This window comes from Gopherus evgoodei, chromosome 5 (assembly GCF_007399415.2).
Source record: "Gopherus evgoodei ecotype Sinaloan lineage chromosome 5, rGopEvg1_v1.p, whole genome shotgun sequence".
In the NCBI taxonomy this organism is placed as follows: domain Eukaryota; kingdom Metazoa; phylum Chordata; order Testudines; family Testudinidae; genus Gopherus; species Gopherus evgoodei.
The window spans coordinates 45,979,114-45,994,815 of record NC_044326.1 but is presented as its reverse complement, the minus strand read 5'-3'; the positions used below and the strand labels follow the sequence as shown (position 1 = coordinate 45,994,815).

Sequence of the window (15,702 nt, the reverse complement as noted above, 5' to 3'; positions counted from 1 at the left end):
TTAGGTGGGAGGGATACTGTTGTTTATCCCAAAAACATTTCTTAAGAGAAGAGCTAGTTTAAAATTGTTTATTTGTAAAACAGTAGCTTTATTTCTGTAACTTGGATCTTTCTAATAATAATATTGGTTTGGTATATCTGAAAAAAACCAAGCTTTATGGCAGCTATGAATAAAAAATTATGTTCAACAATAAACAAAAATAACCACACCTATAAATGTTTTAAATATTTCTCAGTGTTATTATTAATTAGAAGGACCAAACAGCAATTGAAACTGTGTGAATTAATATTTAGCAATTATGTATGTATTGATAGACTAAACACATTCTTGGAACTGTGTTACAATGTTTTTCCAGAGCTGTTATGCTTTAAGGTAATGAAATAAAAACTACACATAGTAGTGGACCAAATTCTGATCTCATTGACACCAGTGTAATTCCAGAGTAACTGCACTGATTTGAGGGATTTACCTGGCTTTAATCCAAATTTACTACACCAGTGTCACTGAGTGCAGAATTTGCTCCATTGTACTTTGAGAGGCCTCTTGAGAACCCTTATTTTTTGGCTGAAACTGATCCATGTCAGATTTAAACGAATCATTTTAAACCAGGAAATAAAAATCCATGAGATATATTCAGTTTGGTTTCTCCATTATGGGATGTAATTAAAAGATCTTTGAAATTAATATTTGGTACTTGACAAAGAAACCAACGCTAGTAATTTTGGTTGTATTCTGTGTCACAGAGGTTTTGTCTGATTAATGCCTATGCAAATTTCTAAAATAGCTGCACTGGAAGGAAATGTGTTTTATGATTGAATCTGCTAATCTGTCAAAAATAACACTTTTGCCATCTGAAATGGCATTTTGCTGAATTAGGGAAAGGTTGTCTGCTATTGCTTGTTAATTCTTTTTCTGCTGCTGAGACCCATTCATTTCCCCCAACAAGCCAAACTTCTTATGGTCTGTTCATGTTTAATTACAGAGTTTCTTTGGAGACAGGAACAATGCTATTCTATTATGTGGTGAATTCTGGTTGTATTAGGTGACCTTAGGCAGATGAAGGTATCTGAGGGCTTGTCTACATCAGAAAGTTGCAGCGCTGGTGAGGGAGTTACAGCGCTGCAACTTTGAAGGTGTACACATCTGCAGGGCACCACCAGCGCTGCAACTCCCTGTTTGCAGCGCTGGCCGTACTCCCGTTTTGTCTCGGGTGTAGAGGATCCAGCGCTGGTGATCCAGCGCTGGTAATCCAATGTAGACAGTTACCAGCGCTTTTCTTGACCTCCGTGGAAGGAGGAAGCCTCTGGTAATCAAGCTGGTTTCCTTTCCCGGTTTGCTCTCTCGGTCCCGGAGCCACCCAGCAAACCGCAGGGAAGGAGACCTGCTTGCTCGGGGTTCCGGGACCGAGAGAGCAAACCGGGAACGCCGCGGTTTGCTCTCTCGGTCCCGGAGCCAGCCAGCAAACCGCAGGGAAGGAGACCTGCTTGCTCGGGGTTCCGGGACCGAGAGAGCAAACCGGGAACGCCGCGGTTTGCTCTCTCGGTCCCGGAGCCAGCCAGCAAACCGCAGGGAAGGAGACCTGCTTGCTCGGGGTTCCGGGACCGAGAGAGCAAACCGCGGCGAAGCTGGTTTCCTTTCCCGGTTTGCTCTCTCGGTCCCGGAACCCCGAGCAAGCAGGTCTCCTTCCCTGCGGTTTGCTGGCTGGCTCCGGGACCGAGAGAGCAAACCGCGGCGTTCCCGGTTTGCTCTCTCGGTCCCGGAACCCCGAGCAAGCAGGTCTCCTTCCCTGCGGTTTGCTGGCTGGCTCCGGGACCGAGAGAGCAAACCGCGGCGTTCCCGGTTTGCTCTCTCGGTCCCGGAACCCCGAGCAAGCAGGTCTCCTTCCCTGCGGTTTGCTGGGTGGCTCCGGGACCGAGAGAGCAAACCGCGGCGAAGCTGGTTTCCTTTCCCGGTTTGCTCTCTTGTCCCGGAACCCCCCTTGAAGCCGCCCAACAGCGCTGCAGTGTGGCCACATCTAACACCACTTGCAGCGCTGGTTGCTGTAAGTGTGGCCACTCTGCAGCGCTGGCCCTATACAGCTGTACTAATACAGCTGTAACAACCAGCGCTGCAAAATTTTAGATGTAGACATGGCCTTAGATATCAGATGATATGCTGCATGGGGCTAGAAGTGCACTGACTGCTTCATTTGAGGCCCTGTATTCAATTTCTATAACTTTAGAACTGTGGTTGAGGGGAATGCTGAAAAAATGCGGAAGTAATCTTATACTGTTGTTCTGTAATTATTAGCCTAGGGAACTTTTGGTTTGTAGAAGCCCAGCAGAGGAGCAGTTATGCCATGTCAAGTATCAACATGATATTTAGCATCCAAACTACGATTCTGACATTGTTGCCTTGGTGCAGTTTTTAAGTATAGAATTAATTCATTGTCTGTTTTTGGTTTTTTAAGTGATTTCATACAGTATGTGTCAAACTGTTCGAGATATTTGTTTTATTTAAAAAACAGAGCTTGAGTAGGTTACAGGGTTTCTATGTAGGATATGATTAAGAACATAGGGCCAGAACAAGATATCAATTTTTAAGCAGAAATCCCTATTGCTTCCAGTGGGAATTTTTGCTTAAAAATTGATGGCACAATCTGGCCTATAGTCAATCAGGGTTTTTTACAGCAAGAGCTAAAGCCATAGATTTACTTGATTTTAAAATTTGGTGGAGGGAAGAGCCCTAAGACACAGGGCCAGATGCTCAGCTGCTGTAAATCATGTTAGTTCCATTGACTTCAGTGGAAAAAATGAGGTTGAAAAGGTTAGAAAACTGCCTGACTTTACATTCACACATAAACAACAGAACAAACAAACAAACAAAACTCTAAATCTCTGTTTTCTTTTAAATGCAAGCAAATTTATTTCTCAAACATGTAATACATATAATATGGGCATTAGCTGGTCTCTAAAGAAAAGCATTTTGTCTTGTGTTAAATTTTGAGAGAAATTTCCAAATATCCAGAGATAAGTTACATTGTTTCTTTTTTTATTTGTTCTGTTGTGTTCAGCTGTTAAAGAGTGACTCTATTTTGTATATGCATTCTGCTGTGTCAAACACTATTATGGTTCATAAATGTGGATTACAAAACCATAAAGATACGTTCTCTGTACTCCATAGGCTGGCTTTGGAGAAGTCGTGTATGAAGATGCACATCTATGGATTTAAGCAAATAAAATTTAAGAGCTTATAAATCCTCCAGTATTTGGAAGAGCAGAGTATTTCAGTTTACCAGCATCCTTCTGGTAATGAGGTGCCCAGAATTGGAGGCAGTATTCCATGTCTGCTCGTAGAAGTTATATAGAGAAGGGATTGTAATCAGCTAGCTTTGGTCATTGACTTCCTCGGTGTTTGTGGCCCAAATATAGATCAGCTCTTTTCACTGCCATATCATACAGCAAATGCAAACTCATGCCTAATATCCTCTCTGTTTCAGACTTTACTGCTTTCCAGTTTTCTCCCTCTCATTATGTGTCTGTGTTTCAGATTATTCCTGCTTGAACCCTATAGGGCTCAGTCCCATCTCCACATCCTGCAGTTGTTTCTACTCCTGCTGCAACTATCCTTTGGGCTGAGATGTTCCTTACCCCTGAATTTAAAGGCTGAGGAAGCAGGGCAAGATCCTGCTGTTGTTTTGAAGGAGGGCTGTCAGGCTATACATTCCAGGGATTGGGAGGCAGCAAGGTTACTTCTCAATCTCCTTGAAGACAGAAGATTGAGGAGGGGAAGGGGAGGCAGTCAGCCACAGTCTAGATGGGGGTACATATCATGGGGCCCACTACTCAGAAGACGACAGAAGTTAATAAGGGTGGAAAGGTTGAGGAGGAAGAAGAGGGTATAATGAGCTGTAAGTGTTGTCTGAACTCACTCATTGCTGGAAATTATCAAGTGTTAGGGCTTTTTTATTTACTACAGTGTGGTAGAAGATAGGGTTTTTTTAATGTTATTGTGTGAGAACATCAAAGAGATTATAAGGAGCCTCTGTAAAGCGTTATGGCTTGGTTAAAGGCTGGACCAGGAGACTGAAGTTTGATGCCTAAATCTTTATTTAATCAAAGATGTTACTGTGCATAATAGTGTCCGGTTTTTGCAGTGTAGTTAATGCTATGCAGCATCACAGTCTCACATTTTACCGCAGATTGTCTTTGTCTACTATATGTAAAGACCAGATGGTAGAGAGGGTGGTAAAAATGTAAGAATATAGAACCAGAGATATTTAAAGGGTTAGTTAAACATACTTAGGGCCATGATCTGCCATTGATCTATAGGTGTTCTGCACAAAAGACAATGAGAAGGTATGGTCTTATTTTCAGTGTATTTAACTTACTGATAATCTAATGAGCTAGCATATTCTTTATTCAATCTTCTTTGCTTTACCAAAGAAGTTTGCATAATTGAACTTCATTATACAGAAAAAACACTTTTCTCCCTCAGATGCTATGCAGGAAGCTATCGGCTTGTCCTGATATTTCTGTAAAAGTAGTTAGCAAAGAACTGTTTGTGTTCCCTATATGTGTATTATTTTTAAATCAAATGTGTATCTAAATGGACACGCAACCTGCAATAAAAGATGTCAACAACTGACAGTAATTAACAATTATTGTTAAGCAGGAGAACAAAAGCACTTAGGTGAGTCTAGGGTTTGGTTATCTTTTTAAGAATGCTGTTGCCATATTCACCTTTTCTGACTGTGCTTAGTCATCTAATTGTGCATCCAAATGTAGCTGACGCAATACGTGTGGTGTCATGATTTATTTTAAAAAACGAATGTGTTTCTTACCTTAAAAAACAAATTATTGAGAAACAGCCAGTTTTGAATTTTTTGGGGGGGAGGGAAAGGGGAAGTCATCTTGAAAATTTATATGAAAAATGAATAGTTCTTTTAGTAGTTTACCCTTTATCGCTTTTCAGTTTATTAGCAGCACAATCCTTTGAGATACAGTGTAGATTTGATAAATATCCTTAATATCTGGAGGAGCCAAAAGAGGATTTAGAGCAAAAGATAAATTATTTAATATTTTAACCACTTTCTTGCTAGCTTATTGATATCAATAGCACTCTCTATAGACTGATCCTGCAATCATTAGCAAGCAAAACTCCCACTGACTTTGTCCATAAGGTATGTAGGATCAGGCACTTAAAACCCAACCAGTAAGTAATATGGAATACAGTATTTCTGTCATTTCTTTTTAAATTGTTCTTCCCTTCTCTCACTAATGATTTTCCTCACAATCCTGCCTCCTACCTCATTTATTTCTCCATCTTGCCCCAAGTCCTCTCATTGATGCCTTTGCCTCCCCAGAGCTGTCGCAAACCATATTAAATTTCTCTTTTGCCACTACAATTAGTTCCTTTACTCTCAGGTTGCCGACCTCCATAGCTACATAATGCTTAGGCTTGATCTCTAAGTTGGATATTTTATAGCTGTGATCAGAAGTAGTTTTACATCAATCCCCTTTAATAAGAATTAAGTTACAAAATTGAGGGAAAATAACCTCAGTGCCATTCAATCATCTATTCTGCTTCTGCTCAAGTTCCATGGAGAACCTCTACTGGGAGAAGATTCTACATCAACAGTATCATTCTTCCTCCACCCCACCTCTCTCACCTTTACTCCCTTCTTGGTCCCCAGTATGAGTTCCACAGGGTCAGGATTCTATAGGTTTTACGACTGGGATACGAAGGGGTGGAGCCTCAATGGCGTTATCCTCTGAGGGCTTTGCAGATTTTGATCTGAAATCCAATTGAGATGTAATGCTGCTTGAAAACAGCTGCTGGCAGTTACTGCCAATGACAGCCCAGCTTCTCCAGAGGGAAGCAGTAACTCTAAGTATCTTTCTCTGAGCAGGATGGTCCTTTCCCTAGAGATCTGCAGGGTTAGCAGTGTGCAGCTTCTGCCTCCTCAGTGAGTCCCTTAATCTCTTCCCTCAAGAGTATGAAGTGTCAGAAATTCTGCATAGGGATCCTTCTCACCCTCCCATGGGTATGTTTGTGGGAGGGCATGATTTGCTCCTTTTTAAAGTCAATCCCCTCTGTATGGAATACAGTATACGCCTGTTTATCTGAAACCCTATTATCCGATTCTTGACATTATCCTGGTCCCTTCCTTGTCCCTCATTTATCTCATGCTGGAGGACAAGGAAGGGATAATGCAGAGATTCGGATATTGGAGTAGAGATCCCTGGTGTGGACTGCAAAGAGGAGGAGGAGGTGGCTACCCTGCTGCTGAATGGCTCTAGCAGCAGTGCAGGGAACCCTCTGCAGCCCCTCTGTCAGGGGAGTGAGTGAGCAGAACTGTGGCACTGCAGCTGCAGAGGGCCAGTGACACCTGTCCCAATCCCTGCAGGTGCAAGGTGCTAGGAAGGCTCTGGTCCAGGAGCGATGAGCAAAGACCTCTGGCCAGGACTGCCAGGTGGAGGATGAGCTCCCAGCCAGGGGGAAGCCCATCCTGCTGCTGAATGATTCCTGTCCTCTCAATTAGCTGAACTCATGATTACTTGAATAAAATCTGTGTCCCCCATGCTATTCAGTTAATTGGGAATACACTCTGCATAGAATACTACATTCAAGATTCTTCACAGCTGCTCTTATAGCATCATAGCTAAAGCTGAGCTGGTCAATTCATTCTAAACATCTGCTTTCAAGCACTTACAACCTTCTGTGGAATCGGCCATTTGAACTGGAGCTTAACAGGTTTACTTTTAGCTTTGGGGTGAATTTTTCTGAAAAGTTTAAAGAGAATTCATTCAGCCATATCTGAGCTATCCAAATGTGAAAGAAACACATAGGCAGATACAGTCTTTTGTGTGTGAATTAATTTGTAGGTTACAAGATGTGCTCAGTCTCTGCACAGACACATAGGATTCATTTGAAAACTATAATAAGGAATTCTAGTGATTAAAATGAGACTTGGTCCCCCTTGACTTGTTTGTACTTTACCATTTTAGAGAGTTCCATGATGCTAATCCCACTCATTTATTGTTGGCTGAAAGAAATTAAACAACCTGTTGTTTTTGCCACCCTTTACTGGTTTTCCTTGTACACCTCAACCTCGATATAACGTGACCTGATATAACACGAATTCGGATATAACGCGGTAAAGCAGTGCTCCGGGAGGGCGGGGCTGTGCACTCCATTGGATCAAAGCAAGTTGGATGTAACGCGGTTTCACCTATAACGCGGTAAGATTTTTTGCCTCCTGAGGACAGCGTTATATCGAGGTAGAGGTATACCTTTGTTCTTTCCCTTCCATGCTTTCTGCTTCAGTGGTATTATCTTGTTAAAATATCGTGAAAATTTCATGTTGCATAATGGTAGAAGAATTAACAGATTCAGTTTCAAGGACTTACATACCAGCAGATCAAAAAATTTGCATTCAATTACCTTAAGGTATGTTTACATTTTGCTCTATCTAAGAGGCACCTTTTTCTTTATTTTTTTCCTATGTGTTGTTTAAAATGGAAAATGATCTAAATTTTGGGTCTGAGACACAACTTGAGTGCACCTTTCAAACAAAATTAAAATTAGGGGTAATTCACAGAAAATTAAGAGTCATAAGCATTTTTCCCTTTCTCATTTTTGATTAGAAACATATTGATTATTTTTCAGATGAAATGTGCATTATTTTTCTTCGCTGATAGATTAAACCCTGAGAGAGACTAGATATTTTTTTTCTTTCAAATTTTGAAATTCTGGGTCACTGAACTATTACCATAGTCATTGTATATAGTTGGAAGTCATTTTTTGATATTAGAAACATTAGGAGCTAATTCAAATCTCTGAGTTGTTAAAGAGGTTTTGATGAGCACAATGAGGTTCCTGTGATGTGTGTAAAGCCAGTGGGAAACAATCAATAAATTATAGCACTGTGTAGACAGGGGAAAAGGAATGGGAGGAATCACTGATGATTGGAGAGAGGGATAAGGCTAGTGGATGGAATCCACTGCTGTTGGATGTTGAAGAGGGGTCACTCCTGGATCCTACTGAGATGCTCCTAGAATGTCCTCCCCATAACAATGGGGTTGATTCAAACCCTTCCATTTTAAAATTGCAATGTGCAGCTCAGGGAACGTATTTTCCATTCATAATGAAATACAGATTTTCTTCTCGACTTCATCATCCTCAGTGGCCATAATGTAGCACCTCAAGGGCCAAGTAAGTCCCAGTGCCACAGGTTGGACGCTGCTGTCTATTGATATTGAAGGACATAACACTGAATCTGATGATCCTGGAAATGAAACATTTTTCAATGATGTCATCATCAAAGTACAATCACAAGGATAATTTAAATCCCTGTATCGAACTTTGTAGCAGCTCTTCAACATGTGCTTCATTCAAGGGCAATCTGTTTATCTTCAATATGAAAAATAGGGCAGAGATCAATTTCTGATTATGCTTTAAAAGCAACTGAGATGAAGACTGGAATTTAATAAAAAGTTGCAACCTTCTTTTTATACAGACAGTTTTGCCCTCTATGTAACACACAAACAACAATTTAAAGAATGAAGTCTGGATATGTTCCTCCAGGCAGATTTAAACTTCTAGGTTCACAAGTGAATGCTGTGAGTGAAGAAACAGAAGAAAAATGACCTAATAATGACTACAAGTTTGCATATGGGGGGAAATGCATTTGTGCTTAATGTTATCAATTCTACATGTGAAAAGAAAACTGCAAACTATTCTGTTCCAGTTGCTGATTATCCCATCCAAGAAGTCAGGAAAGTATGACAAGAAGGTCTTTGCCACTTCCTCAGATAGTAATAATGAAATGAAAAGAAGGTGCAAACTCCTCAGGTGCATTCATCCTAAATTTCTGCTGTGTGGATGTTAAGCACACTACTCTGACCTCTTTGAGAAAGTAGTAAGATGAAACACAGTCCTACAGCATGTTGCGGAAGTTCACGTGTCCTTCCACAGCTACCTTTAACATCATAGTTGGTTATTTGAAAAATGATGACTCATTTCCCCCTGCTTCACACTGACACGTGGTGAAACTATCAGGAAGATTGTTTCTACATTTTGCACTCAACTACCTCAGTGCTACATATAGAGGTATTTAACTTCTCAACTCCTACTTGATATTATTCTGTTTATACATCCAAGGATTGCATTAGTGTTTTTGGCCACAGCACTGCGCTAGGAGCTCATGTTCGTTTGATTACCCGCTGTCACCCCCAAGTCTTTGTCAGAGTCACTGCTTCTTGGGATAGCGTCTCTCATCCTGTAAGCATGGCCTACATTTGGCTATATGTCTAATGAATACAACAGCGTATTACCACAAATAATGCTGAAGAAAAAGAGAGGCACCAATTTAGAGGGAAAGTGGCAAAATGGCATCTAAATAGTAAACCTCTATCTTAATATGCATACATGCAAATATCTGATTTGTACTCATGTGTTAAGTTAGGCATCCACAGACCTAACCTAAACCCTGGCCTAAAATGAATATGCAGGCCCCTCTGAAAATCCTAAATTCATTTTCATTTCTCTTCTTTCTTACCCAGCCCTTGATGTGTGAAACATGTTTTCCTCTTCACCTCTGGAAGTGCCCCTTGTTTTCCAGTAGGATAGAACCTGAAATCATGCTGAGCCCTACATTCATTCTATCCCTGCAGTTTTACATTGTACATGAACCTCACTCAAATGCTCCGTGGAGATCAGTTTCCCTTCCTTGAACGAGTTCCACCTTTTGGGGGCAACAAAGAGAGGAGATCTAGTCTTTGGGGGAGGAGAGTGGAATCAAGAGTGTCTTAACACTGGGAACAGGGTGAGCAAATGTAATCAACAGTTGATTGTCCTTTAGACCCCACATCTTTGGCACCTTTGTAGTCAAAGACAACAGATGAGAGCTCTCATTCTAGTGACATCCTTCATTACATCCATAGAGGCAATGCACAGATGGCTAACCTAGATTCTAAATGCAGTCAACTCCCTCGTAACTGCCTTGGCAGCAGTTCTCAAACTATGGGTCAGGACCCCAAAGTGGGTCGCAACCCCATTTTAATGGAGTCACCAGGGCTGGCTTAGACTTGCTGGGGCCCAGGGCTGAAGCCCAAGCCCTTCTGCCCAGACCCAAAGCTGAAGCTCAATAGCTTGAGCCCTTTGCAGTGGGGCTCAGGCTTCAGCCCTGGGCAGTGGAGCTCAGGTTATAGGCCCCCTACCTGAAGCTGAAGCCCTTGGGGTTCAGCTTTGTCCCCACTCCCTACCCCCACCCCAAGCGGTGGGGCTCAGGCTTTGTCCGCTTCCTCCCCCCCACCCACGGCAGTGGGGCTCAGGCTTCTGTTCCCCCCTCCTGGGCTTGTGTAGTAATTTTTGTTGTCAGAAGAGGTTGTGGTGCAATGAAGTTTGAGAACCCCTGGTCTTGGGCAATGTCTGGTGTTTTTCTCATACAGCAATCATTTGGCTCAGAGGAATGGAGCTTTCCTGTATAGAGGTGTGTACTTATCTGCAAATTTCCACTCCATATCTTTTCTCTTCTTGTCATGGAAAGAGCCTAGGAAGCAAACAGTTCTGGCATAGTGAAGGAGGACCATGGATGGCCACAGTTCCTCAGGGCATCCGCAGTGACCCAAGTGTCAGGGTAACAAACAAAATCTGAGTAGAACAGTTGTGAAGACAAGCCTCCATGGACATTGGCCTCAGGCATGTAGCTTCATTAAGATGGGAGATTGCCTGGGCTGCAGGATCCTGTAATGGTAGGGAAATAACTTGAGGGAGGTGATTGAAGAGAAGGTTGGGCTGTCAGTTTTGCAAGTTTTTCACATTTCGCAGGCCAAGGTAAACGCTAGGCTCCCCCATAGTCTTAACTTCAACCTGGTAATGCGTGTTAAAACTACAAACTGCCTTGTCTTCACTAAGCTTTTACCTCATGTTCATTACCACATTAGCTAACATGAGTTAAGAATGCATCTTTTTCCTATTGAAGACCCAGTATTGGAGATAGCTCCAGTGGCTAGCAGTCATCAGCTCCAGCATCAGTGCAGGTCTGGAAGAGGCACTGGAGTACAATAGCAATTATGGATGTTCTGAGCAGCATGGGATTCAATAGTAGTGCTACCAAGTGCCAGCAGCTCTAGGGTGGCTGTGGCCCTCAGCAGTGCCAGCTTTCTAGGTGGATCCTGGAAAATCTAGTGAGGGGTGAAGGGCAACGACCAATGAAAGAGTGAGCTAGCTCCCTTTCATCTGCTTCTGCCTTCCCTCTTTCCCTTCCTTTCTCCCCAGCCCCCCACTTGTTAAGAGCTATTGGGCTGCATTTGGGAAATAAAAAAAACAGCTTGGGTTAAATCACTTTAGTTTAGTATTTGTTAAAACAGCTTTGAAGCTAAAATCTGTGCTGATTTACACTAGTTGGCTTCTGCAGGGTTTCACAGGGACAAGTTAGGGCAGAATTCAGCCATGGATGTCTTAGAGGGTGTAATTTTCAACCAAGCCCAGGTGACTTGGATTTTCAATAATACTTGTGCTCCTAAATCACAAGAGCTCTTGAAAATCCCACAGATGAAGAAGACTTAATTTGACTTCAGTTTAAAAAAACCCTTTCAACCCAGAAAATGAAAGCAGACTTACAAACTCTTTCGTTTGGGCAATCAAGGGTTTAACAGTAACACTGTGTAACGCATGTTTTTAAAACACATGACTGGTTTATTGCTGTCTGTTTAAATAGCAGCTCCTTTTGGAAACACAAAGGTTTGCATAACTTTTTCATGTGTGCTTACTGTATACTGCTTCCCATATTTGTATGTGTTATTTTAAGCTTGATTACCTCCCGATGTTGATATGCCTGTGCTGCCTCTCTAAATTCAGCTGATGCCTTTTGGCTTCATTGTATGTTTCCAAAAATACAAATTTGAGCACCACAGGATTCAACCAGACTAACTGCTGAAAGGAAATAGTGGCAGTACACCTAGGTAAGCTAAGCAGGAAAGGAATATTGAATGTTAAATGTACAGTACTGCTGTCAACAGTTCTGTCTCATTGTATGCTGGACTTTTGTCTGTGTGAAAGCTTTCTAACTTGCTCTTTCTGCTCTGTTTCTTCATGCTTTCCTGGATTCAGAGAGAGGTAAATGATTTTCATTTCTCCATGTTTATCTGCCTAGCACTCACCAAACAGTGCCAGTATCAGTCGTCATTGTCTTACAAAAGCTAACCCATAGTGAAGTAAACTAATCCTGTACCTGATCACATTTTTAATACAGTAATGACAGTATTGCCAACCCCATGCATTCAAAAGTCATGTGACTAGCTATAAATCATGAGATTTCAGGGGGAAATCAGGATTCTTTTTACATACATGCCTTCTTATGTTTGAGAATTTAGGGTTCACATTTTCCAGCTCTTCTCTGCTGCCATGAGGACTAGAAACTTCTTTTATTAAATAAAAGCTCAGATTCTCACATAATTACTTGACTCCAAGAGCGAGGAGTTTAAGAAAAACAAAAATATCATGAGAGTTGGCAACACTGAAATTATTCTCTTCATCCAGTGTTTGGGATGGTGGGTTGTCCTTCAAGTTATATAAACTGTCATGTATGCATTTTTTTTATCTGCATGTTGTGCAAAGTTATTATTTAAGATTCTCTACAACACTTTCTGTTGTATTGGAACACATACAGTACTATTCTACTATAATGTTACCATTTGCTTTGCACCTCAAGGGCTGCGGTCAGGCAGCAGTTTCTTACTGGTAGAATTGTGCTCTGCAAGTCAGAATTAGGTTTCGGCCTCAGTCCAATTTTGTTTGTTCTTCTAGATAGAAAAGCCCTGGCATTGGAACAGGATGGAAGGGAGATAGTTTAGAGACGTGGACAGTTCCCTGGGTTTGCTTTAAGGAATATAATGAGACTACTTTACAAGCTTGACTGGTTTTTAATCAATTCTTTAGAAAGCACTGGCCTAGGGAAATGTTTGAACTTTCTTGGTGATTATGGCTTTGCAAGCTAATGTACATTTCATGCATGTAAGAAGTGATGCTCATTCTAGGCTAACATTAACAAAAGTGTTCTGTGATCTGCTTCTCCCGATGTGAACATACTATGATTACTTTTTCTGTCTGAATAATAAAGAACAAAGGGAACTATCACTCCCAACTGCTTAAGGCAAATCTCAGTGAAGACACTGTTCTAGTATTTGCTGCCATCTTCAATTAAATGTGCAGTTGAGCTGTGAGCATCTCAATTTGATTTCTTTATCAGTTATTTCAATAGTCCTCACAAAGGCTTGCATCTTTCACTTGTATCTATGAAAGTAGAATTGTTGTCTAAAGTATCTAAATATTAATTTACTATAGTAACTGTTTATCCAAGTTACATGATTGGCATCAAAGAAGCTGTTCAAAGATTTAAAGGTGCACTAATATATTTTATATGAATTTAGTAATTATGAAAACTGACTAACCTGGAGACTAACCTGTGATGGTGCACAGTGTGAGTAGCAGCAGTATGGTCTTTCCCATGCTGTCTCATCCATGTACCTTAGCCATGGAGAGAGCACCTCTAGAGCTGAGTAAGTAGCTGAATCCCCATATACATTTAATAAACTTTCTGAATTAAGATGGGACTTCTTCTCTAAAAGAACTGCAGGGTGCAGATTCATGCTAATAAAATGTCAAGGGTCAGAACCTCAGCTGGTGTAAATTGGTGTAACTCCACTGAGTTGAATGGGGCTGTGCCAATTTCCATTAGCTAAGGATCTGACCCAAAACCTCTACCTCTGTCCAGAAAAAAAGCCAGTGAAAATCCAAATTTGAAATGGAAGCCCTGTGCTAACACTCTCTTCCTGACTTGTCATACAGTTCCTGCCCCCTAACTAGAGCCAGTCGGGAATTCTTGACTAAATGGTTTTTGTCAGAAAATGCCAGTTTGTCTAAACCGAAACTTTTCTGGGAAAGGGTTGATTTTTGGTAAAACTTTCTATCGGGGGGTTTCTCAGCTCCAGGATGGTGTTTCAGGTGAGAGATAGAGAGAGACCCACTGCAGAATGTGGGGAAAGGGTAAGTGATTCATTATGCTTAATAGCCATCCCTCTGCCTAATCAGGATGAAGTGCTAAGTCTGAAGAGAATCCTGTCTAATTCTCTGTTGGAAGGGTGGTGTCTATGACATGGAGACATAGTTATATGGAAAATACATGGGGGCACTTAGAACTTTGAGAAGATGATAGCACGTACAGGAAATTGGGAATTAAAACCCTGGAAGCATAGAAATATTTTCAGATTAGAGCATGACTTGTAGCTTAAGGTCCTAAAGATCTGAATGTCACGGAGGTGTCAGGTATGGGGAGGCAGAAGGAGGAGTTAAAAATTAAATATTTTGAAAGGGTGGGAATGATCTCTGAGATGTCAACTAATAATAGAAAGGCTGGGGCTTTCTTTCACTGTAAGAACCTCACGTATAAGGTTGCCAGGTTACAATTGTTAGGATTCACATTCCCACTCGAAGTGGCCAAATAAACAATGCCCACGGAGACTACTCGAGAGTTAGTATGTGACCTAAAAGAGCAATTGGAGAGAAATTCAGAGGCTTCCAGTACAGGATAATTAGCAATACAAGCTATAAGCATGAACGTATTAAAAAGGCAAGTGGATTGCCTTCAATGCTAGATCACGCGAGGAGAATTCTTTAACTGCATAAAAGTAACTGATGTTATTCTAAAAAGAAACACATTTTTAAGTTGGGGTGTAGGACGGGAGATGAGGGCTCCGGGTGCGGGCTCTGGTGATGAGAGTTTTGGGGGCAGGAGAGTGCTCTGGGCTGGGACTGAGGGGTTCAAAACACAGGAGGGGGATCAGAGCTGAGGCAGGGGTTGGGGCATGGGGGCGGTGGCTCAGGGGTGCAGGCTCCAGGCAGCACTTACATCAAGCAGTTCCCAGAAGCAGAGGCATGTTCCCCCTCCGGCTCCTACATGTTCTCTCTCCAACTCTGTGCACTGCCCCATCCATAGGCACTGCCCCCCACCTCCCATTGGCTGTGTTTCCTGACCAATGGGAGTTGCAAGGGCGGTGCCAGTGTGCGGAGCCCCTGCCTGCCCCTATGTGTAGGAGCTCGCGGGGGGACATGCTGCTGCTTCTGGGAGCCATGCAGCACGGAGGCTAGCAGGGAGCCTGCCAGCCCCACTGCGTGCCACTGCCAACCAGACCGTGCTGACCAGAGCTGCCAGGATCCCTTTTTGACTGGGTGTTCCTGTCGAAAACCGAATACCTGGCCACCCTACTCTCACCTTGCATGATCATGTTAAGGTGGACAAGCATTCTGTACTGGATTACAATTAGAAAACTGTAGGAAGGTGCAGTTGCACAACAGAATGTGGTTGTTGGCCTGATGAATCTAAGACACACACATCAAAATTCATTTGAAACCTGAAAAATTAAAGACACTACTGTACTAAAAAAGGATTGCACATACTCTAATGCCCAAAGTGAAAAAATTGTGTTTTGGCACAGAAAAACGTAGAATCTCTAACTAACTGATTTCTTTTTTGACAATCTTGCAAATTTTAGAATCCAGCTCAGATGGAAAGGATTATAGGATGTGTTTTGGAGTTGGGTGGTTTGCTAGTGGTGTGTTTTGGGTTTTTTTCCTTGGTTTGGTTTGGTTTTTTTTTTTCAGGGAGAGGGAGGTTGTCTCACCCTGTGGCAGCCTCAGCTAATGGATAACATGAAGATG

General features: G+C 42.0%; 1 protein-coding gene across 13 annotated transcripts in view; it reads left to right on the top strand.

Moving 5' to 3' along the window:
* Positions 1–15,702, top strand: part of APBB2 (amyloid beta precursor protein binding family B member 2) — a 315,643-nt gene that overhangs the window by 271,482 nt on the left and 28,459 nt on the right. For 9 of the 13 annotated variants that reach the window (XM_030563652.1, XM_030563657.1, XM_030563650.1 and 6 more), the window contains one exon: positions 12,097–12,102. The exons of the other annotated variants lie outside the window; for them this stretch is intronic. In XM_030563652.1, the coding sequence (XP_030419512.1) occupies positions 12,097–12,102 (6 nt within the window). The remainder of the gene's footprint in view (positions 1–12,096; positions 12,103–15,702) is intronic. 13 annotated transcript variants of the gene reach the window in all.